We start from the raw sequence: 25,249 nt of genomic DNA on the forward strand, positions 1-25,249 counted from the left end.
TCTCTCCCACTCTCTCTAACTGAGCTGTGTGTGTGTGTTTAAAGGTGCTGCACAGTGGTAATAAACTCCACATAAAATAATTTCTGAGTAACAATAACGTCCCTTACACTGAGTGTACAAAAAGGGATACTAGCTTAACTAATACGGCAGAAGGTAGAGCTGTTCAGCTCTGCGGGCATGTGAGGACATGAAAAAGACACCCATGATTCAACAAAACATGGTAGAGTCTGGGGAAATGACCGTTTTTAGCAACGAACATCAAACCACTGACAGACAGCTCCCTGTTTTCATCTGCAGCACGCCACCAAGCCCATCATACAGGAAACTGTTTCACTGACTGGTACACTGGCACGAAATGACATTTGCATGAGACAGAAAACAAAGAGACGACTAATAGAGAGCGAGAGGGTGAGAGAGACAGCGAGGGAGAGGGAGATGTAGTGATGCAAAGTAAAGGAGTGATGGACATTTCAGAAGCTAGACCGAGAAATCGTTGTTCCATTTCTGCAGAGAACCCGTGTGGATAGATACACAATGTTCAGTTGAACATGTCAGTGTCTGAAGTGTAACTTACAGTGCTCTACGATGGCGACACCTGCTCCTGTCCCCGAGCTGCCACTGGCTACTCTGAAGGAGCTGGTTGGACATTTCACTGGTACCTGACTCAGAACGGACCAGATGGCTTTCATCTCATCCCCGAGGGCCATCTGGAGAACGCCGACAGGCAAGACACCGGGGATACCATGGTGAACTCCCACGGCCACGATGGAGCTATGACGATCTCCCTGGAAATCGTGAAGATGAATCAGAAGTGAATGGCAGATCACCAAGGTGGGTATACCATGTTCTTTCACTCCTGCACTGCTTAGTATTGCCTGAGAAAAGAAATATGCTGGAAAAAATCTGTGTAGGAGTTGAGAAAAAAACCTCTTCTCTTCCGCTCTCTCTGTAAAGGCTGAGATTGACGGAGCAGCTGCCTCAATTCCGGTTCCTGCCTCTCCTGTCTACCTCACCTGTACATCTCAGACTGGCGGCCATGTTGTGGCCCCTTCACACCCCGGCTGCTATATTGATGGTCCAATTCACTTCAACATCAGAGTCAACTCCATAGACGGTAAGCTCCCTTGCGTTAAGTATTTCAACTCATTTATCTTGTTCTTTCCTCTCTCTACCTCTCTGTTTCTCTTCTCGTCACCTGCCCGTCTCCTCATGTTTCAACCTGTTCCTGTAAAGAGTGAGGACAACGGTAAGACAGATAGAATGGGGTGTTTGGCAGTCTTACTGTAGATCTGTATAGAGAAGGTTGTTCGGCAGTGGTAAGAATAGGGAAACGCTTTGGAAATGAAGTTGATTTTGGTATTTTACCAGATGAGCGAATCGAGAGGTGCCAACTTTTATATTATTATTATTGAAAAATATTTATTTTAACCCATCAGGGAGGACACGTATCTTTAAAAAATTTTTTTTACAGCTTTCTGCTACATCTACATACACTTTACATACACATTTTACATACATGGAGAGGTGCCAACTAAAACTCAAACTCAATCTGAAAAGGAGGTTCTACCGTGTGTTTGAAGCCTGTTTTGCATGTTATCTTGGCATTAATACCTGTCACATCTCCATTTGCAAACAATGTCAGAAAAAAATCATTGAGTTAATAAAGCTGCATACTAACATGGTCTCTTTTTGATTTTTTTTGAGTAAGGCAGCTCCAAAATGCAGGTGTTTCAGCCTAGCTCGTTGCTTTCTGTTGTTGTGGGGCAGCCAGCGGGAAATACGGAGCGTAGGGGTTGGTAATGTTCCCTAGTTGCGCTGTGATCTGTCACTCATGGGGACACTACGTCACCGCAAAATCTACGGGGAGAGCTCGAAAATTCAAGCCCCTTGGGTGCTGCCATATATTTACATTAGAAGTGCCCATCCAGGAAGGCTCAAGGTCATTGGCTACAGATAAAATTATGTCAAATCACATATCTACCGTAGCTTTGATTGGACTGATCATGTCAAAATCATACTTTCAGAATCTTAGTGTCACGTTCGTCATAAGGAGTAGACCAAGATGCAGCGTGGTATGTTTCCATCCTTTATTTCAGAATAGAAAACTTCAAAGAACAAAAATAACAAAACGAACAAACGAAACGTGAAGCTAGAACAATGCTCACAGGCAACTATACATAGACAAGATCCCACAAAGCACAATGGGAAAATGGCTACCAAAATATGATCCCCAATCAGAGACAACGATACAGCTGCCTCTGATTGGGAACCATACTAGGCCAACATAGACATATAATTCACCTAGATAACCCACCCTTAAATCACACCCCGACCTAACGAACATAGAGAATAAAAGCTCTCTAAGGTCAGGGCGTGACAGTACCCCCCCCAAAGGTGCGGACTCCGGCGACAAAACCTGACTCAATAGGGGAGGGTCCGGGTGGGCATATTGTCGCTGGATGCTCCGGACCGCGGACCGTCTCAGGAGGTTCCGGACCGCGGACCGTCTCAGGAGGTTCCGGACCGCGGACCGTCTCAGGAGGTTCCGGACCATGAAACGTCACCGGAAGCTCTGGACTGTGAAACGTCACCGGAAGCTCTGGACTGGGACCTGTCGCCAGAAGCTCTGGACTGGGACCTGTCGCCGGAAGCTCTGGACTGGGACCTGTCGCCGGAAGCTCTGGACTGGGAACTGTCGCCGGAAGCTCTGGACTGGGAACTGTCGCCGNGGAAGCTCTGGACTGGGAACTGTCGCCGGAAGCTCTGGACTGGGAACTGTCGCCGGAAGCTCTGGACTGTGGAGGCGCACTGGAGGCCTGATGCGTGGGACCGGTACAGGTGGCACCGGGCTGATGACATGCACCTCAGGGCGAGTGCGGGGAGGAGGCACAGGACGTACTGGACTGTGGAGGCGCACTTGAGGCCTGATGCGTGGGACCGGTACAGGTGGCACCGGTCTGATGACACGCGAGTGCGGGGAGGAGGCACAGGACGCACAGGACGCACTGGGCTGTGAAGACGCACTGGAGACGCAGTACGTATGGCCGGCGCAGGATATACTGGGCCGTGGAGGCGCACTGGAGGTCTGGAGCGTAGAGCTGGCACAACGCGTCCTGGCTGGATGCTCACTTTAGCCCAGCAAGTGTGGGGCGCTGGCACAGGACGCACTGGGCTGTGAAGGCGCACTGGCGACACAGTGCGTAGAGCCGGCGCAGGATATCCTGAACCGAGGCGGCGTACTGGAGACTAGGAGCGCTGAGCCGCCACAACCCGTCCTGGCTGGATTCTCACTTTCGCACGGCAAGTGCGATGAGCTGGCACAGAACGCACCGGGCTGTGGATGCGCACTGGAGACACATTGCATATCTCCGCAAAACATGGTGCCTGACTGGTCCCACGCTCCTCATGGCGACTGTCTTGCTCTAGACACCAAAACATCCACTCCAAGTCATCACTCCCCTCAACTATCTCACAATACTCCTCGCTCAGTCTATCCCAATATTCCTCTTCGCCCTCAGACTCACCCCTCGGCTTCGCCGACCAACCCGGGGGCTGCCTCTCGGGCTTCCGTCGTGGTCGTGGACTTCGTAAGTCGCCGTTGATCCTCCTGCTTCTGCTTCCATGGAAGGCTTTCGTCTCCTGCCATTATCTCTTCCCATGTCCAGGATGTCTTCTCCTCCTGGCCACGCTGCTTGGTCCGTTTGTGGTGGGATCTTCTGTCACGATCGTTATAAGGAGTAGACCAAGATGCAGTGTGGTATGTTTCCATCCTTTATTTCGGAATAGAAAACTTCAAAGAACAAAAACAACAAAATGAACAAATGAAACGTGAAGCTAAAATAATGCTCACAGGCAACTATACATAGACAAGATCCCACAAAGCACAATGGGAAAATGGCTACCTAAATATGATCCCCAATCAGAGGCAACGATAAACAGCTGCCTCTGATTGGGAACCATACTAGGCCAACATAGACAGACATATATTTCACCTAGATAACCCACCCTTAAATCCCACCCCGACCTAACCAACATAGAGAATAAAAGCTCTCTATGGTCAGGGCGTGACACTTAGTTAGAAAGCTAGACAAGCAGTCATCATCATGAATCAATTCAACAATCTACTGGCGAATCCTTTTCAATCTTTGTCAGATGAAGAGAAATTATAGATAGAACGTATCGGTGCTCATCGGCCATTGGACATAAACATTACACAACAAGTTGGAAATTGCAAATTCAACAATGAGTGGTTTGGAAGGAATCAGTGGCTAACTACAAGCGTTGCAAAGCAATCACTAGCCTGCTATTCAGTGGAGAGGGTGTGTGGTCCAAGTCTGTGTTTAAGGGACTCTTTCCAAGCTTAAAAGGATAAACATTCACATGCAACAGAAACATGGGCCAGAAAAGGTTGGATACATTGGCCATGCTGTCAATCCAGCACGACTTTAGCTGTGTTCAAAACAACTGGAAACTCTGAAATCTCAGACTTCAGTGAGTTCAAGACAACTGGGAACCAGGAAGAAAACGAGCTCCGACTGGGAAAGTACATTTTGAATGGTCATCCAACTCGGAATTCCAAATTGGGAACTCAGGCCTCTTTTAAGAGCTCCGATCTGAAGATCACTTACGTCATGATTCAACTTTTCTTTTCTTTTTTGAGTTCCCAGTTGTCTTAAAAGCACCATAAATCCAGACAATGCCAGACTTTGATGACAAAATTTGCCTACAAGAAGGACTGCCGTATTCCTTTCTTAGCTACAGTATACATATCTCCCTGGCATATTACATCATTTATGCAGCAGCATACAAGACATTTTTGTTCAAGGAAGGTGGGTCCAAAAATGTATTGTATGCTGCTGCATAAATCATGTAATATGCCAGGGAGATATGTATACTGTAGCTAAGAAAGTAATACTAAATGTATGTTGTGTAGTAAGATGTTAGTAGCCCATGTGCCTCACCCTCATAACTTAGCCTACTGTTCTGACTTGGTGGTGCAAATGTAGCCTATAGCCTGTTTTAGAGAAATGTCATAATTTAATATTGTAAGAGCTTTCACTGTCTGCTCATATGCCCACTTTATTTATCCTACGGTTCTGACTTGGTGTACAGGGAGAATACTGTAAGAATGGCCAATGTTCTGAATTGTGTTGCTGTACATTTCAAAAGTGCTGAACAAATAGTTATATTGACTATATCTATCTTAGCTCGCTCATTAATGTCTTAATCAAAATTACGGATTGCCTCTTATCCGCTCATCGTGCCCTTATGCCATAGTTAGTACATCTCAATTGTCAGTAGAAGCCTCATTTGTTTAAGCAAGTCAGCCATACCAGCTACGTTTAAAAAAAAAAGGCCGAATGAATTGTTTCACTGCCAGACAAGGCTCCGCTGATAGCCAGGTGTAGCGGTGGTAAGGATTCACTCCATGGTGCTGAAAAGAAAGCTCTGCTGTTGGGACTCTGCTGTTGGGACAGCTTTATGTGGGCCCTAACAGTTTGTGGGAACCGTTTGTCACCGTTACAGTGCAATTCATGTATTGATTAGTGATGTTGTGTAGTGGCTTTGCTAGCATGCATCAAACCATGTTTTGGGGAATTTGCCCCAACAAGATGTACATGCAAAAATCGCCACTGGTCTACACAGACGTACAAAGCTCAATAATGAACATGAGGTGAGACAGCATCCAGGAGACCAGCAACACCAATCAAATGCAATGACATCTTTCAACCTTCACCTGGACAAGATCAACCTATCAGAACTGTTCTGACAAAAGGGAGTTGCTGGCATCGGGTTAAACGTCTCAGTGCAGAAGTTTATTCTGGACTGGGCTGAAGGAAAAGCCAATCAAGATCTACAGTTGATATTTCCTCTTTTCGAGAGCTGAATTTGATGAGCAAGAAAAAATAGAATTTTATAGAGCTTCTCTACTGATTTTTAAGGAAACAAAAGAATCAGAAATATCAAACTACAAGAAGTATCAGGTTTTATTTGTGTTCGATGGCCTGGATGAGTGTCGACTTCCTCTAGACGTCCACAACAGTGACGTATTGTTTGATAGAACCGAGTCAACCTCAGTGGACGTACTGCTAACAAACCTCACCAAGGGGAATCTGCTTCCCTCTGCTCAACTTTGGATAACCTCCTGACTTGCAGCAGACAATCAGATCCCTCCCTGAGTGTGTTGACCAGATGACAGAGGTAAGAGGGTTCAATGACCCACAAAAGGAGGAGTACTTCAGGAAGAGAATCAGTGATGAGATCCTGGTCAGCAGAATTATCACACACATAAAGACATCAAGAAGCCTCTACATCATGTGCCACATACCTGTATTCTGTTGGATCGCAGCCACCGTTCTGGAGAAAAATCTGGTAAAAGCAGAGAGTGGAGAGACGCCCAAGACCCTGACACAGATGTACTCACATTTCCTGGTATTTCAAGAGAAAGACATGAGTCATATGCTTCACAGAAGAGGAAACCTTGGCCCTGACTCAATGAGAAAGAGCATCAAGTCCCTGGGAAAACTGGCTTTCCAACAGCTGGAGAAAGGCAACCTGATCTTCTATGAGGAAGACGTGAAAGAGTGTGGCATAAATGTCAGGGAGGCGTCTGTGTACTCAGGAGTGTGCACTGAGATCTTCAGTGAGGAACCGACCCTGTGCCAGGGAAATGTTTTCTGCTTTGTCCATCTCAGTATTCAGGAGTTTATGGCTGCTCTGTATGCGTTTCTCACATTCTTCAGTGACAATGTGAATCTATTAGCCAAACAGCAATCCTTTTTTAAACATTTTCCATTCAGAGATTCATCTTCAACCAGCTTTTACAAAGCAGCAGTGGAAAAGGCCATACAGAGTGAGCCTCTCACTGGAGTCCAATCAGATTCTCCTACGAGACTTGCTAACTCAGAGGATAAGCGGATCACAGACCATCAAGGAAACAGTCAAGCACATCAAAGATCATTTCAAGGAGAATCCCTCTCCAGAAAGATGCATCAATCTATTCCACTGTCTGAATGAACTACATGACCATTCTCTAGTGGAGGAGATCCAAAGCCACCTGAGCTAAGGAAGTCTATCTAGAGCCAAACTGTCACCTGCACAGTGGTCAGCACTGGTCTTTGTGTTGCTGACTTCAGAAGAGGAGCTGGGTGAGTTTAACCTAAAGAAGTACTCCAGATCAGAGGAGGGTCTTCTGAGGCTGCTGCCGGTAATCAAAGCCTCCAGAACAGCCCTATGAGTACAAAATCAACAGCAATACCTCAGATCACATCAACAGACACTGCACACGCTCTTCTCACTCTTTCGGTTTAGTCAGGTTAAGAGTTGAGTTTATCCATTATATTTCGTAGGCTGAATCGACGCAAACTCACAGAGAGATGCTGTGAAGCATTGGCCTCAGCTCTTAGTACAAACTCCTCACACCAGAGAGACAATGACCTGTAGGATTCAGGGGTGAAGCTGCTCTCTTCTGGACTGGCAAGTCCACACTGTAAACTGTAAACACTGGGCCGTCCAGACAGTAAACTGTAAACACTGGGAAGTCCACACTGTAAACTGTAAACAGTGGGCAGTCCAGACAGTAAACTGTAAACACTGGGCAGTCCACAGTAAACTGTAAACACTGGGAAGTCCACACTGTAAACTGTAAACACTGGGCAGTCCAGACAGTAAACTGTAAACACTGGGCAGTCCAGACAGTAAACTGTAAACACTTGGCAGTCCAGACTGTAAAATGTAAACACTGGGCAGTCCAGACAGTAAACTGTAAACACTGGGCAGTCCAGACTGTAAAATGTAAACACTGGGCAGTCCAGACTGTAAACTGTAAACACTTGGCAGTCCAGACTGTAAAATGTAAACACTGGGCAGTCCAGACAGTAAACTGTAAACACTGGGCGGTCCAGACTGTAAACTGTAAACACTGGGCAGTCCAGACTGTAAAATGTAAACACTGGGCAGTCCAGACAGTAAACTGTAAACACTGGGCGGTCCAGACAGTAAACTGTAAACACTGGGCGGTCCAGACAGTAAACTGGAGATAGTAAGGTGAGTGTTTTATAAACAGTCTGGTTATACTGGTAAAAAACAAGTATATAAATGTAATATTTGCTTCTCACCACTTTTAGAGGCAGCTAAAATGTTAAACGTTTTTCTCTTTTTGTTTAAAGGTTTTCACTTTGTACTTTCACAGAGGAAGGATGTGCTTTTCTAGCCTCCTCTCTCAATTCCAACCCTTCACACCTGAGAGAGCTGGACCTGAGCTACAATCACCCAGGAGACTCAGGAGTGAAGCTTCTCTCTGCTGTACTGGAAGATCCACACTGTAAACTGAGGAAATTTAGGAAAGAATGAATGTGTAAAAACAAAAAAGCCATTAACTCGGGTTTGGGATTGAGTGAGACTGTGTGAATCCCATCCCCGTTTAACTGCCTCTCTCTCCGACAGTGTGGCGTGCTGAGTTCAGGATCAGACCGGGACCACAGAGATGTGAGTATGTACAGTATGGGTATGTGATATTCTACTATGAGTTTCATATATTTTTTCCAGATACCTGTGACCTCAGACTGGACCCAAACACAGCACACAGAGAGCGCTCCCTGTCTGCGGAGAACAGGAAGGTGACAAGAGGGAAAGAGCAGCCGTTTCCTGATCACCCAGAGAGATTTGACTACTGGAGGAAGCTGCTGTGCAGAGAGCGTCTGACTGGGCGCTGCTATTGGGAGACAGAGTGGAGTGGGATCAGAGGGATCAGCAGGAGAGGAGAGGGACATGACTGCTGGTTTTGGATGAAGCCCTGTGTCCTGGAGTCTGAACTGCTCTAATGACAGTTACACTACATGGCACAATGACAAGAGCACTGCCATAACCATCTTCTCTATCTTAAAAATAGTTGGAGTGTATCTAGACTGGCTGGCTACAGTGTCTCCTCTAACACACTGACCCACCTGCACACGTTCCACTCCACATTCACTGAGCCCTTCTATCCAGGGTTTAGGCTGGGTAGACTCGTCAGTGTCCCTGTGTCAGGTAGAATAGCCTCCCTGGAGGAACACCTGAGACTTCAGGGCGATCACACACGTTTTTGTGTGTGTAACATGCAGTAGATGACAACGCAACCCCTAAACCTATATTCACATATGTGCTTTGAACCACACTAGACCTCACTGATAATGTGATGATAAATGAATGATAATCGGATTAAAGTACATACTTTTAAACAAGCAAGAGTTTTTACTATTCTTCTGTAACATTGTTTATTAGGTCCACCTGGTCCTGGACTAGGTGGACCTAATAAACAATGTTACAGAAGAATAGTAAAAACTCTTGCTTGTTTAAAAGTATGTACTTTTAAGGAGTGCTCTGCCTGACCTTTCACCCAGCTGTTACCTACTAGGATCCCTATACAGTGAGCTCCAAAAGGTACTGGGACAGTGACACATTTTAGGTTGTTTTGGCTCTGTACTCCAGCACTTTGGATATGATACAATGAATACAAGGCTAAAGCTCAGACTGTCAGCTTTCATTTGAGGGTATTTTCATCCATATCGGGTGAACCGTTTTGAAATGACGGCACTTTTTGTACATAGTCCCCCCCATTTTAGGGGAGCAAAGGTTTTGGGACAAATTCACTTATATGTAGAGTACCATTCAAAAGTTCAGACTCACCTACTCATTCAGAGGGGTTGGTTTAAATGCGGAAGACACATTTCAGTTGGACAACTGACTAGGTATCCCCCTTTTGTTCTTTTCCAAGTTTTTTTTTACTTTTACTATTTTCTACATTGCAGAATAATAGTGAAGACATCAAAACTATGACATAACACATATAGAATCCAAAATGACAATATATTATTTCCCATTCATTTCTATTGGATACAAAAAGTATCTGAAACACAACCAAAACAAACAGCAAATGCATCCCAGAAATGTGTAGTCACAAGCTTGGAATATGGGACCAAATACTAAACTTTTGACTACTCTAACACACAAGTGAATTTGTAAAAAAAAATTGATCCCCTAAAATAGGGGGGACTACGTACAAAAATGTTGTAATTTCTAAAATGTTCACCAGATATGGATGAAAATGAAAGCTGTCAGTCTGCACTTTAATCTCAGTCATTGTATCATTTCAAATCCCAAGTGCTGGAGTACGCCAAAACAACAAAAATGGTCACTGTCTCAATACTTTTGGAGTTCACTGATTGACACTTTTCTAAAATAATTCCCTATTTCTTTTCAAATAACTTCACAGAACCATTTTATTTAGTAAACTTAAGACAATTGGCATGGACAAAATCATTGGCTCCACTGTAGCTAGTACTTGGTTGCACAGCTTTTGGCAAAAATAACTGCAGACAAATGCTTCTTGTAGCCGTCAAAGAGCTTGCAGCACCTTTTTACTAGCAATTTGTCCCAGTCTTCAGCAGCAAACTGTTCTAATTCTTGAACGTTCGCGGGGTGTCCAACACCAACTGCTTTTTTCAGCTCTCGCCATAGATGTGATCTGGACTCTTCGCTGGCCACGCCATCCTTCAACAGAGACCCCGTTTTTGGACACTGGGTTGAACATTTTACTCAAACACCTTGGTAATCTGTTGTTTTCATGATGTCTTGCACATGTTCAAGGCCCCCCAGTACCAGAGACCGCAAAGAAACTCAACATTATCAAACCTCCCCTATGTTTGATGGTAGGGAGGGTGTTATTTTCTTGAATGTTTCATTTGGTCGTTGGTAGACATAGGAAGCCCCTCCCCCTGCTGAACTTCTCAAAAACCTACCAAAACAAGTCTAAAGTCTGTGGGAAATGTTATCTGTACCAATTAAACAAAATTAGAGCTCTTAGACAATACAGATCAGAGCAGTGTTTACAATGACCAAATGATGCATTCAATGAAAATTAATACCCTTCCCACAATCAAACATGATTTGCTGCCTCTGGTACTGTGGGCCTTAAACGTGTGCAAGGCATCTTGAAATCAGCAGAATATCTGGTGTTGAGTCCAATGTTCAACCCTGTTTCCAAAAACGTGGGTCTTCCAGCAGGACAACCCCAAACACACATCAAAAAGTACCCAGGAATGGTTCAAGAAGAAAAGCTGGACTTCTCTAGAGTGGCCAGCCAAGAGTCCAGATGTAAATCACATTCAAAATCTATGGAGAGAGCTGAAAACAGCAGTTGGTGGAGGGCATCCCTCAAACATTGAAAAATTATAACAGTTTGCTGCTGAAGAGTGGGACAAATTGCCAGTAGTAAGGCACATCAAGCTCATTGATGTTACAAGAAACGTTAGTCTGCAGTTCTTGGCCAAAGGCTGTGCAACCAAATACTAGCTCCGGGTTGGCAATAACTTAAGTAGACAAAAATAAAATTGGTTCTGCAATGTTGGAAACCAACATTTTAGAATAGGGAATTATTTAAGAAAAGTTCAAGGGTGTCAATCTTTTTGGCTGCAACTGTATATAGGGCACTAATTTTGGTCAGTCTCATCAGGAGCAATTTATGAGTGACAGTTTGGCTAGGAAAAATTCCCTTACTGTAACCATAGTGCCAATGAGAGCAGGGATGGGAGAAGCATGGCATGGTGATTCAATAACTTTATTAACAGTCCAGGAGGCAACGACAAAAACACAGAGAAGGAAAACTTAAGATCACGGTCAGTCAGAAAGAAGGTCCATTCAACAGAGAGATGGGTCAGAGAAAGTGGCAGCACACCAACACTGTGTTAAGACATGAGAGCGAAAATAAATGCAAAAGTCACTATGTAGCGACAGATCCCTCTTTTCCTTTAGTTTAGAGAAATTCACCAGGATCTGCCTCCAGAACCCCTCTCACACACACACAGACTAAGCTGCACACCTAGACGGAACAAAAAGCAGGACTGCTTTTGTGTGAGCGGCAGCGACGGGTAGGACTGACAAACCACAGCATTTGACACAAGTGTTTAAAACGGAGGATTTAATTCTGTACAGGTTATAGACGTAGGTTATATGTGTAAATATGAACTGAGGTTCTATAGCAGACAGTCCGCAGTGTGGGACAACTCAGACACAGCTGTATGTAGAGCACAGGGTCGTGTTCAGCAAGGTACAACGTAGCAAAAACATTCTGCTACGGAAACCAAAACAAAAGTACTTCCCTGTTTCAAATAGTTTTCTCCTGTTTCGTGCCTACTGAACATGACCATGCGACCCACCATTATTCTCATCACTCTTTCTCTGACTGACCTCAGTTTTGAGAAGCACAGCCAGTCACTCCTTCCCTTCACAGACAGGAAGACAAACAGGCATCATGTCGAGCTGATACACACGTTAATAAACAACATGACACACACACACACACACACCTCAACCAAACAGTCTATACTGTGTGAGTCATAGTGGGACCCCCACGCTGGTTGAACGTTCAAACCCCTCGCCTCTGGATGATTAGATGCATAGACTTTTATTGGGAGTTTAACCTCAATCACAGATTATCTCTATATACTCCTCCCTCTCTCCTATTGCCTCAGTAGTGTTTGTAAGTCACAGAGAGCGCGCGCGCACACACACACACACACACACACACGAGGCCATGTCTGAGGGAGAGCGAATAAGACAAATAGAAAAATAATTCTAGAGATGGAAAAAAACAACATTTATTTCATGTCATGTATAGTTTGTCATCTTCAGCTCTACTGGGTCTGAATCATACAAAAAGAGTTTCTACCAGCGGCCGGTACACCCACAACAGCCTTTCAGTGCTAGTGTTAGACAGAACACCTACTACAATCAACAGCAACTCTCTCTCTCTCTCCCTCACACACACACACGCACACACACACCTCCATTGGCCAGTGGATCAGCTCCAGCTGTTTTAGAGCTTGACGTTTGGAATAGTAGTCGTATGAGGACACACACACGGAATCTGCCACGAGGCTTTGTATATGTCTCTGGCCTCTCACTGACAGAGGGGGAGGGGTTAAGTTTATTAGGTAAATAAAAGATAAAGCGCATCAAGGGGGAGGGGGGGGGGGTTGAGAAGTGCCCGGGGTCAGGTTTGAAGGGTCAGAAATCAGGGTCCTAGCTGAGTAGCTGGCGGATCTCCTTGTGCATGTGACACAGGAAGTCGACGTAGGAAGCTCCTCCGCTGGCGCTTTTGTCCTCACACAGGAAGTGTTTAAAGATTAGCTCCGCCTTGTCCTCCTGCTTCACCACCATCAACTACAGACACGTGTGGAGAGAGAAAGAGATGTTAACACACACACCTTATGCTTCTGTACTACAACCAGGGATCTCCACTTACTTTTTCTAGTTGGTGGCACACGCACATCAAATACATTTATAAAGCCCTTTTTACAGCAGCAGATGTCACAAAGTGCTTATACAGAAACCCAGCCTAAAACCTCAAAGAGCAAGCAATGCAGAAGCACATGATTTAGTCGATAATGATGATTGATAACAACGAGCCTGTCGCCCATAATGTGCCTGCATTCCTTCTAGAACCTGGCCATCAATGAATAGCCATCTTTTAACTTGTGTTCTTACATTGATTTGGATAGATTTACTGGAACAGCAAAGAAGACAAAAAAAAAAAAAAAAAAACGATACTTCGAAAAAAATGTAAACTAGGGAGGAGGACTGATTGTCCTCTTTTTTCTTCTTAATGGTTTTCACTTTCAAATCTCACTTTAATAGAAAAACAACAAAATTGGATGTTCCAAGTCCACAACAATGCTTAAACCACATCAGGGGACCATTTTTTAGGTCTGGGGGAAAAAGCTGAGAAATGTAGCCATTTCAGTGTAGTCACCCTTTAATTCAGTGAAGTGATGTTTCTGTAGGGCCCTTGTGGCGTTCTCAAAACAAACGGTGACTGGATGATGCGAATAATCAGGAATCTGCCAGGAATACATAGGCTACTTTGTAGTTACCTTTGAATTGCTTTTCCTCCGACCAGAAAACGGTCAGGCTATCATTAGCATCGCTAACGGCTTCACAACGTAGTAGACATAGCCCCTACCTCGCACCCGCAGGGCTCAACATTCATTACAATTTACTAGCGACACACCCGGGCCAGTGCCAACAAAGCTACTGGCCAGAATAAATCGAATAAATCTTACCGGAAAGCGAATGATGCGTGCATCCTTTCAATAGCCTGTGATTTTATTTTTCATTTGCCGGCTGGGCAAGTGGGTTCATACAGACATTGGCAAGTCAAAGTCAAGGACTTTTTCAAGCACTTAATTGTGACAGCTGCTGATGTAGAAAAGGGCTTTATAAATACATTTCATTCATTGATTTGTAATTTAAGGTCCTACATTTTATATTTAAATGTTGTAATAGCCTACAGATTTTTTTATATATATATATTTTTAAATAAACTCAAATTGTATGCATTCCCACTAAGAATAATGCTTGTTTCAATAGGAGTTAACAGCATTATGCATTGACACTCACATTATTTTAATCTGTTAGAATAATGCGAGCATTGCCTGACTCAAAATCTAAATCTAATTCATTTGTCACCTGCACCGGACATAACAGGTGTAGACTTTACAGTGAAATGCTTACTTATGATCCCTTTCCCAACAATGCAGAGTTAAAAAGTAAGAAAAATGTGCATGTGTGTGTGAGCGTATGTGGTGTGTGTGTGTGAGATGGAGTGTCAGCGTAGTATGTGTGTGGGTCAAGTCCAGTGAGTGTGTATAGACTCAGTGCAAAAATAATAAAGTCAATGCCAATAGTCCAGGTAGCTATTTGATTAACTGTTCAACAGGCTTATGGTTTTGGGGGTAGAAGCTGTTCAGGAGCATTTTGGTCCCAGACTTGGCCCGAGTGATGTACAGGACCGTACACACTATCCTCTGCAGTACCTTGAGATCGGATGCCAAGCAGCTGCCATACCACGCAGTGACGCAGCCAGTCAAGAAGCTTACAATGGTGCAGCTGTAGACCTTTGAGGATCTGAAGGCCCATGCCAAATCTTTTCAGCCTCCTGAGGGGGGAAGCGGCATTGTCGTGTCCTCTTCGCGACGGTGTTGGTGTGTTTGGACCATGAAAGGTCCTTAGTGATGTGGACACAGGAACTTGAAGCTCTCGACCAGCTCCACCACAGCCGTGTCGATGTGAATGGGGTCGTGCTCGGCCCGCCGTTTCGTATAGTTCACGATCATCTATTTTGTCTGGCTGACATTAAGGGAGAGGTTGTTGTCCTGGCACCACACTGCCAGATCTCTGACTACCTCCCTATAGGCTCTCATCATCGTCAATCAGGCCTCCCACCGTCGTGAATGTTGGCAAACGTAATGGTGTTTGAGTCGTGCGCGGCCACGCAGTCATGGGTGAACAGGGAGTACAGGAGGAGACTAAGCACACAACCCTAAAGGGCCCCCGTGTTGAGGGTCAGCGTGGCAGATGTGTTGTTGCCTACCCTCACCACCTGGGGGCGACCCGTCAGGAAGTCCAGGATCCAGTTGCAGAGGGAGGTGTTCAGTCCCAGGGCCCTGAGCTTGAAGGACACTACAGTGTTGAAAGCTGAGTAGTCAATGAACAGCATTCTCACGTAGGTGTTCCATTTGTCCAGGTAAAAAAAGGGCAGTGTGGAGTGTAATAGACATTGCGTCATCGGTGGTTCGTGAACTGGGTCTCAGGTGTCTGGGATGATGGTGTTGATGTAAGGGATGGCAAGCCTTTCAAAACATTTCATGGCTACAGATGCAAGTGCAACTGGGCAATAGTCATCTCGACAGGTTACCTTGGTTACAGGGACTATGGTGGTCTGCTTGAAACATGTAGGTATTACAGACTGGGTCAGGGAGAAATTGAAAATGTCAGTCAAGACACTTGCCAGCTGGTCAGCGCATGCTTTGAGTACGCATCAGGGTAATCCGTCTGTTAACCTGTTTAAAAGTTTTACTTGCATAGGCTACAGAGAGCGTGATCACACAGTCGCCCGGAACAGCTGGTGCTCTCATACATGGGTCGTTGTTGTTTGCCTCGAAGTGAGCATAAAAAAGGCATTTAGCTTGTTTGTTAGGCTCACGTCACTGGGCAGCTCGCAACAAGGTTTTCCCTTTGTAATCTGTGATAGTTTGCAAGCCCTGCCACCTCCGTCGAGCATCAGAGCCGGTGTAGTACGATTCGAACTTAGTCCCTGTATTGACACTTTGCCTGTTTGATGATTCAGCGTCACTGGTACTTCCTCTGAGTTTTTGCTTGTAAGCAGGAATCAGGAGGATAGAGTTATGGTCAGATTTGCCAAATGGAGGGAAAGCTTTGTACGCATCTCAGTGTGTGGAGTAAAGGTGATATAGAGGCAAAAAAACTCTAGTTGTACAGATGACATAATGGTAGAAATTAGTTAAGAGATTTCAGTTGTCATGCATTAAATAGACAGCTTTATCCAAACAAACACACGTATGAAGTGTGTCCATGTGGTAGTTAGTCTCACAAAAGGTGTAATGCGTTCCAATTAAAAATGTGTGTGTTGCACTGCCAAGTCAAACGGTTGCAACGTGACTGTTTAGGTCGCAGTATTGAACCCTGACAAGACAGAAATAGAGATGGGAAGAAGGAGAAGAGAGAGACAAAGAGAGGTAGTGGAGTCTGACCTTCATGTATCGTGACCGCTGTGATCTGAAGGAGTCGATGATCTCTCGGAGTCTCTGGGAGAACGGGTTGTCCAGCTCCGGCAGACTCGTCTGGAACACAACACACACATTTAGGAGACACCCACACACTTAAAATCAAGACAATGATTTGTAAGAAGTTGAAGTCTGTGTGTCTCACCATGTTGGGGTCTATCTGGCTGAAGGTGGGCGTTCCAAAGATGTTGCTAAGCAGCTCCTGCTGAGCATTGGCTCCCACCCACAGGAAGAGGTGGAGCCCTGTCTCCAGGAGGTAGACTCCGCCCTTCGACAGGCGCTCCTCTGAGTTACGCACGGCCATTGGCAACGACCCTCCATCCAACTTCACCTGAGATGGAAAGGTACTTGATTGACACACGATTTAACAAACTGATTTCACATTGATGTAATATGTTCTTACATGTTTGCTTCAGCAAAGTAAGATGATGCCTTGTCATGCCAAATGAGGCTGATTGAAGTGAATCGAGAGACAGAAAGAGAGCGAGTTGGAGAGCAGGGTCTCTCACCAGGGGCAGTAGGCGGGGATAGAAGAAGATGTGGCTCTCTGATACGTCCATACAGCTGAGCAGCTGTCTCAGGTAGGCTCTGTCGTCCAATGAGATGTCAGCTCCCGGCTGCAGCACGTCGCTCTTCAACACACAGTTCAGATAGACCGGCAGCAGCTTCATACACTCTGGTAGGATCAGCTACAACAGGAGAGAGGGGAAGGGATTGAGTGTGTACGTTTTTGGGGTGTGTGTGGGGGGGTTGATGTGTGTGAGAGACTGACCGATCTGACTGGCATAGGAGGTGCAGTGTGTGGGTGGTAATGGGGTGAATGTATAGTGTTTGTATGTGTACAGTGTTTGTGAATGGTGTCGGGGGGGAATGTGTGTATGGGGTGTGTGTCACTGACTTGTCCAATAGGGGGTGTATGTGTGAGTGACTGACCTGTCCGGCAGACGAGGGGCTGGCACAGTTCTTGCGGTAGCAGGCCAGAATCTGGGCACACTGGTTCACCATGGTGTCTCTCACTGTCTTGGTGGGGGTGTTCAATATGCTGCGGTACGCTACACACAGACACAGAGAAAAGCCCTTAAGTTGGTTTGAATCCTACTGGTATCAATCACATCTACAGTATCTCACATCTAAAGTAGATGTAGGTGATTGGACCCTTGCTGATCTTTATACATTCTTTCTCTTAGTAACGTGATCTCGAAACACACTACACAATTTCACGGCTATATAGACGGAGGCATAGGGGGATAGACGGATAGTGAGCGTGGGATACTGACCATACTTGGAGAAGAAGTTGATGATTGTGTCCGTCTCGCAGTTCCGGTAGAGGTCGGCGAGCTGGGAGCAGCAGTTGACCGCCATGTTGTGGACCCGCAGACGCCGCTGACCACTACAGCTGGTGTACAACACCGCGCACTGCATGAGCGCCCCGGTGTCCTCGCTGAGCTTGTCGTCGTGGCGGAATTCCACGGTCACGGTCTTGTCACAGTCCAGCCCTGCCAGCTCCACGTCTGTCGTATTGCTCATAAAGAACGAGCCGAAGAAATCTGTCGCTCTGATACCTGGAGGAGAGGATGTTATGACGGCAGTGAATAACACCACTAGGTGAAGAGTGAGTGTGCAGACAGACGGCAATACAAATTGTTCCAGAGAGACACAGAATAAGTTATCTTCATCATAGAAATGCCACCAAAAACTATTTCATGAAATTCACCAAACAATATTTTGAAAGAGGAAGCAAAGTACTTTAAGCATACGTTCTCTTTTCAGTCTCCTCCATCTCCACTAAACAAAGGTAACTGTATCGATTTTGTTTCTTCTATTAACAATGTAAAATGTACAAATGTACAGAAAGACTCATGTGAAGGCCAAATTACAGAGGAGGAACTTCTTGATGCAATTAAAGCCTTTAAGTCTGGGGCTGGATGGCATTCCAGTGGAGGTATACCAATCCTTTGTTGATGTACTCAGAGGACCGTTGTAAGCATGTTTTAACCACTCCTATAAAAAGAGTAGATTATCAGATATTCAACAGGGTCTGATTTCATTATTACTGAAACAAGAACCAAGTGGTAAATATAAAGACTTGGAGGCCCCTTACACTTCAGTGTTGTGACTAAGGCTGTTGCGGTGACCGTACTACCGCCACACCGGCGGTCACGAGTCATGAAGGCAGTCAAATTCCACGTGACCGTTTAGTCACGATAATTAGGCTTCTCCAAGCTCTGATGCTGGCTGCTGGTCATTAGTAGCCTACCAAAACAAGCTAGCGCTCCATTGTCCCTCTAGTCACTGACATCAATGCAAAATCTAATCAAACACTTACTGAGATCCCGTCTCTATTCAATAGAAGATCCCATCAGTTTTCTATAGGCTTGGCCTACTATATTTATTTCTCAACTTTCCTAATAATAAGCACATTGCTTCTTTTACAACAGGGGTATTAGCCTACCTGGCTGGCATGAAAATGAACCATGGGAAAAGCTTCCTCCATTCGCTATTTAAGTGCATAGATGACATGTATTTTCCCCCCTTTATAATAAAAGCATCACATAGATAATTGCATTTGCGGTCACTTTAGATAATGGGTTATAGCCTACTACCATGTGTGCATTGCTGCGCTTATAATGTGAAGAAATAGCCTAATAGTTTATCAACATTTTAAGCTAAACGTTCTGATCTGTTGCATCAGCCACATTGCATAAAAAAAGTTTTGATTCTAGTGGTTGTATTAATTTGGGCTCTATTGCAACCCACAACGGTTCCAGACTATGTTTGGAATATTTATTTCTCGCATAGAATGTCGACTTTTGTACTATGGGGGACAGAAGATTGACATGCTGTTCGTTAGGCCTACTCATCAAGTTGTCTAACGAAAATAAAATGTGGACAGTTCTTCCAATATCTTCAATATGCACCTCGGAATTGGATAAGGAAGCGTGCAGTTGCGTCCCCGATGTGTCGGTCTTCACTTGTAGCCTGTGAGAAAGACCCGATCACGTGAAGGATAGCCATATGAGTGAGAGGTGATTCGGTGCGCATTGAGAAGGGCACAACACAAAAGGTATGGATTTTTTTAGGGTGCATTGCAGCCACACAATGGGGATGCCGCCGTGAAATTCTAGGTATTATCAAGTGCTTGTCAAATTGTGAATGAGTGACTGATGTGTGTACAGCCGGCGAAAAAATAAATAAAAAGCAGAGCTCATTTAGTTGTTTGGAGAACAACTAAAGTTACATTAACTAAATTAAGCATATACGAATAACTATTTATTTGTTAACGCTCAACACGGAATAGCCGCATGTGCGCACTCAAAATCGTTTGGAGAAAATATCCTTTCTATGTTACTCAGCTTTGTTCAATTGTATTCTTCCTACTATAAAAGAAATCCACAGAATTCTAACCAAATATTGTCTGCTAAATGAACTAGTGTAGCCCACAGCCATATGACATAGCCAGATCAGTGCCTAACAATTCAGAGTATGCTATTCTGTTCTTCTGAAATAGACTACATTTTCTTCATATCATGCTTCTTTAGACCTGTCTGTAATAAATACTGGATATATTGTGATGGTGTAGGCTATATTACATGGATTTATTAGACTTTTTAACATGTAGATGTTCCAAAAGGTCTGCATGAGTGGCTTGTAGGCTGTACGTGGAAGCCAGGAGATGATAAATGTGTGTGTTAATTAACGGTCAATTACCTTGAGACCAACAGTTACTTGCTAGACAATCCACGGCTGACGAAATTGTAACCGCCACACCCCTAGTTGTGATGCAAAAAATTCTGGCAAAACGCATATAATTAAAAAAGGGTATTGTCAGATATCTATTCTAATCAGACAGGTTTTTTACACGGATGATACATTGGAGATAATATAAGACAAGTACTGGAAACAATAGGACATTATGAAAAATCTGGGAAACCAGGCCTGGTATTCATAGGGGACTTTGAAAAGGCTTTTGATAAACTACGACTGGAATTTATATATAAAAATGCCTGGTATATTTAAGTTTTGGAGAATCTCATACAAAATGGGTTAAAGTTATGTATAGTTACCCCAGGTGTAAAATAGTAAATAATGGCTACATCTCAGAAAGTATTAAACTGTCAAGAAGAGTAGTGCAAGGTTTTCCACTAATCAGCATATCCATTTATTATGGCCATTGAAATGTTAGCTATTAAAAACAAAAAGGTGTCATCGTACGCTGATGAGTCATGTTCTCTTTTAAATCCACAATTTGGATCCCTCCACAGCATCATAGAGGATCTAGATACTGTTTCTAACCTCTGGGTTACAACCAAATTATGATATTATATATTGGATCACAAAAACATTTCTTAAAAAAAAAAAAAAAAAAAAAAAAATGGAACGGCAAGCTAGATAAAATTGAAGTTGGCCTATTAATATAACGAATATGAATTCAGAGGGCAGAAATGATTTAATATTAAAGCATTAGATCTCTCACTAAAGGTGTCAGTCATACAGAAGGTATACTTAAACCCAACTGGTTCTCTAGCAGATTAGTAAGAATGTCTAACCCCTTGTTCAAGAATGGCCTTCTTCCTTTTTATTCAGATTACAACCTCTCACATTTGGTTATTTGAAAATGAAATCATCTCCAATATAGCTATTTTCAGTTTAGTCCACCAAATAATACAATATATTATGGTTAAACTCAAACATACTAATTGATAATATTTTTTTTTTTTACATAAAGGTATAATATTTGTAAATTATATAATAAATGGGACTGGTGGATTTATCACATGCAGTTAACACAAATATATAGAAATGTCTGCTCAACCCAAAATTACTACCAACTAATTGCAGCATTACTGCAAAATGGAAGAGGAAAGTGGAACGGGGAAAAACACAAAGAACTTGTCTGTCGGCCCTGCATTAAAGACCACATTTTTTTTTTGTTTTTTTTTTTATAAATACAAAAAAATTGACAAATTGACAGCTGTGCCATATAGATCGCAAAATAGTTGGGAAGAGATTTGACGTACCAATTCCATGGAACATGGTTTATGAGCTGATACACAAAACACCAGATTCAAAAAACAGAATTTGTCAAATTAAATTATACAAAATTCTTGCAACCAACAGAATGTTATATATATGGGGAATACAATCTTCCCACCTCTGCAGATCTTGCTGCGAAAAGAATCCTTAGATCATTTGTTTTGGTACTGTCCATATGTAGCTTCTTTGTGGTTGCGGGTTCAGGAATGGCTGAAGAATTGCAACACTTATATGGAGCTAACTCTGTAAATAGCACTGCTGGGTGATTTGAAAAGTCAATCGATCAATAATACTTCTAGCAAAAATGTTTCTTTAAACGTACTTTTGTGAAACATCACGGCACAGCTGAAAAATATTTGGCAAATAGAAACTGGAAGGTGATCAGAAATATATGGGAGGGATTGAGTGGAGCCGAAGGGTGGGACTAAAAACAAGATAACTATTGTAAAATATACTGGGTCCGTAAAATGTATATAGGTTCAGAACCTTTATGAAACAGCACAGTAAAAAATTATATTGCAAATATAACTCAAAACGAGATGTTCTTCAGCGATGGGAGGGATTGAGGGTAGTTGAAGGATAAAAAATTATAAAAAAAGAACTATTACATTGTGTCCGTAAAACATATATAGTATGGATAACCTGGAAGTTGAAGCCTAAGTGTTGTCCATTAGTTTACTCAAATTAGGAAGTTGTAGGTTAAAAAGAACATAAAAAAAAAAGGAGAGGGGGGGGGGGGGGGAGGAGGGGGGGGGGGGGGGGGGGGGAGGTGGTGTATGTGTGTACACACGAAAGTATTCAGACCCCATAATAAATGTGAAACAAGTTAGGTTACAGCTGATCTGTCCCCCCACCCCCCCCCAAAAAAATTGTGAGTGTGTGAGACTGTGCGAGCGAGAGAGAGCAAGTGAGAGAGAGCAAGACACTTACCTGTGCTGGTTCGGACCCTCATGACAGCATCGAAGCCCATCGGCTTCTGAACGTCTCGCCGCAGATCATTCAGGAACCGCTCACGGTCCGTCTCGGCCTGACAAACCACACAGACAGTGAGTGAAGGCAGGTAACAGGTGAAGGGTGGACGTGGTTACACCCAAACGAGCCCCGCCGCGTTGCATGCACGAGCGTTGTAAAATAAAATGTATTCAAATGTTATTCAATCATTTCATCCACACCGCTCGTGCGCGTCAAGAACGTAGCCTTGTGGTAAAATAGAACTGCAAGTCCCACCTCTCCCATCTAATCATTGGTTTTCAGGAGCATACAAACCTACTTGGGTATTTGAAAGATGAACAAGGAGTGATTAAATCGTAGATATCTTAGGGCTGCGGCGGTCACGAAATTTTGTCAGCCGGTTATTGTCTCAAATGACTGCCGGTCTCATGGTAATTGACCATTAATTAACATAAACACATTTAGCATCTCCAGGCCTCCATGTACACAAGCTGGTGATGCACGCCTTTGGAAATCTACATAAAAGTCCATCACAATAAATCCATGTATTTTAGGCACGTCTAAAGAAACATGATATTTTTCCATATTCCGGAGCGAGTGCGCATATGAAGTGCCTATGTTGACCATAAAAGTGATGATTTGAAACAGGTACTATACGCTAGATTGAGTTGTGAATGATACAAACTAGAGGTCGACCGATTAAATCGTCATGGCCGAATTCAAGTTGACAACAAATCGGTAAAATCGGCCTTTTGGACACCGATTATGGCCGATTATATTGCAATCCACGGGGAAATTGCGTGGCAGGCTGACCACCTGTTAATGCAAGTGCAGCATCAAAAGGACCTTGTGGCTGCAAGGAGCCAAGGTAAGTTGCTAGCTAGCATTACACTTATATTATAAAAAACCATCAATCTTCACATAATCACTAGTTAACTACACATGGTTGATATTACTAGGTTAACTAGCTTGTCCTGCGTTGCATATAATCAATGCGGTGCCTGTTAATTTATCATCGAATCATAGTCTACTTCAACTTCGCCAAACGGGTGATGATTTAACAAAAAGGGCATTCGCGGAAAAAGCACAATCGTACCCAACCATAAACATCAACACCTTTCTTAAAATCAATATACAGAAGTATATATTTTTTTAAAACCTGCATATTTAGTTAAAAGAAATTCATGTTAGCAGACAATATTAACTAGGGAAATTGTGTCACTTCTCTTGCGTTCAGTGCAAGCAGAGTCAGGGTATATGGAACAGTTTGGGCCGCCTGGCTCGTTGCGAACTGTGAACTAATTTGCCAGAATTTTACATAATTATGACATAACATTGCACAACCTTCAATGTAACAGCAATATTTTGACTTAGGGTTGCCACACGCTAGATAAAATACGTAACAGATCCGTATTTCACTAAAAGAATAAACGTTTTGTTTTCGAAATGATAGTTTCCGGATTTGACTATATTAAATGGATAAAAGGCTCGTATTTCTGTGTTTATTATATTATAATTAAGTATGATTTGATAGAGCAGTGTGATTGAGCGGTGGTAGGCGGCAGCATGCTCGTAAGCATTCATTCAAACTTTACTGCGTTTGCCAGCAGCTCTTAGCAATGCTTGCTTCACAGCGCTGTTTATGACTTCAAGCCTATCAACTCCTGAGATTAGGCTGGCAATACTAACGTGCCTATAAGAACATCCAATAGTCAAAGGTATATGAAATGCAAATGGTAGAGAGAGAAATAGTCGCCGCGTCATAATTCCCATAATAACTACAACCTAAAACTTATTAACTGGGAATATTGAACCACCAGCTTTCATATGTTCAGAGCAAGGAACTTAAACGTTAGCTTTTCTACATGGCACATTGCACTTTTACTTTCTCCTCCAACACTGTGTTTTTGCATTATTTAAACCAGATTGAGCATGTTTCATTATTTATGAGACTAAATAGATTTTATGTATTATATTAAGTTAAAATAAAAGTGTTCATTCGGTATTGTTGTAATTGTCATTATTACAAATGTATATATTTAAAAAAAAGCTGGTATCGGCTATTAGTCGATACCGATTATTGGTCCTCCAATAATCGGTATCGGCGTTGAAATATCATGATCGGTCACCCTCTACAAACCTTAGAATGTCTTAGAAACCAAAACATATACTTATGGGCTGCATGCTGCAACAATAGACTATTGACAAAAAAGCTTGCGCTCAGTTCCTTGACTCAGACTGCAAACGCTGTTCTCTCAAGTGATCATATTTTCACCCAACAGACTATTCTCAAATGTAATCTTGTCTTTACTAATATGTAACATTTGTTTCAATTTAGAAAAGCCAAATGATCAAAATGGGCAGGAACGGGGCAGGGGGAAAATGTCATCTGTATGCACTGGAATAGCAAAATGGAGGCTGCTTTCATGCAGTTGGATACTCTGGTTTTATGGCGGAGCAGCTGAGAAATAGAGTAGCAGCTGGGATCCTCTTTTAGTAGCAACCATCAAAACTCTGCTCTCACACAGGATTGCATATAGAAATGTCTGGGCTTATAAGAAAACTTATTTCACTTCACGCATCGACCACTGTTTGAGGAGCCTGCAGCCTCTCGCTGCGTGACAGGTGATATACCGCACAAA

General features: G+C 43.4%; 1 protein-coding gene and 1 pseudogene across 1 annotated transcript in view; one reads left to right on the top strand and one right to left on the bottom strand.

Annotated features, from left to right (window-relative positions):
* Positions 1-585: 585 nt before the first annotated feature.
* On the top strand, positions 586-7,268 carry LOC111968228 (NLR family CARD domain-containing protein 3-like; annotated as a pseudogene).
* Positions 7,269-11,578: 4,310 nt separating this feature from the next.
* The window catches only part of LOC111967802 (protein transport protein Sec24C-like), a 33,751-nt gene continuing 20,080 nt past the window's right edge, over positions 11,579-25,249 (bottom strand). The window contains 7 exon segments of the mRNA XM_070444898.1: positions 11,579-13,200; positions 16,590-16,679; positions 16,768-16,953; positions 17,132-17,311; positions 17,556-17,674; positions 17,900-18,184; positions 22,587-22,683. Of these exon segments, the coding sequence (XP_070300999.1) occupies positions 13,060-13,200; positions 16,590-16,679; positions 16,768-16,953; positions 17,132-17,311; positions 17,556-17,674; positions 17,900-18,184; positions 22,587-22,683 (1,098 nt within the window). The 3' untranslated portion in view covers positions 11,579-13,059.

The sequence above is a fragment of the Salvelinus sp. IW2-2015 genome, linkage group LG8, assembly GCF_002910315.2.
Source record: "Salvelinus sp. IW2-2015 linkage group LG8, ASM291031v2, whole genome shotgun sequence".
Lineage (NCBI taxonomy): Eukaryota > Metazoa > Chordata > Actinopteri > Salmoniformes > Salmonidae > Salvelinus > Salvelinus sp. IW2-2015.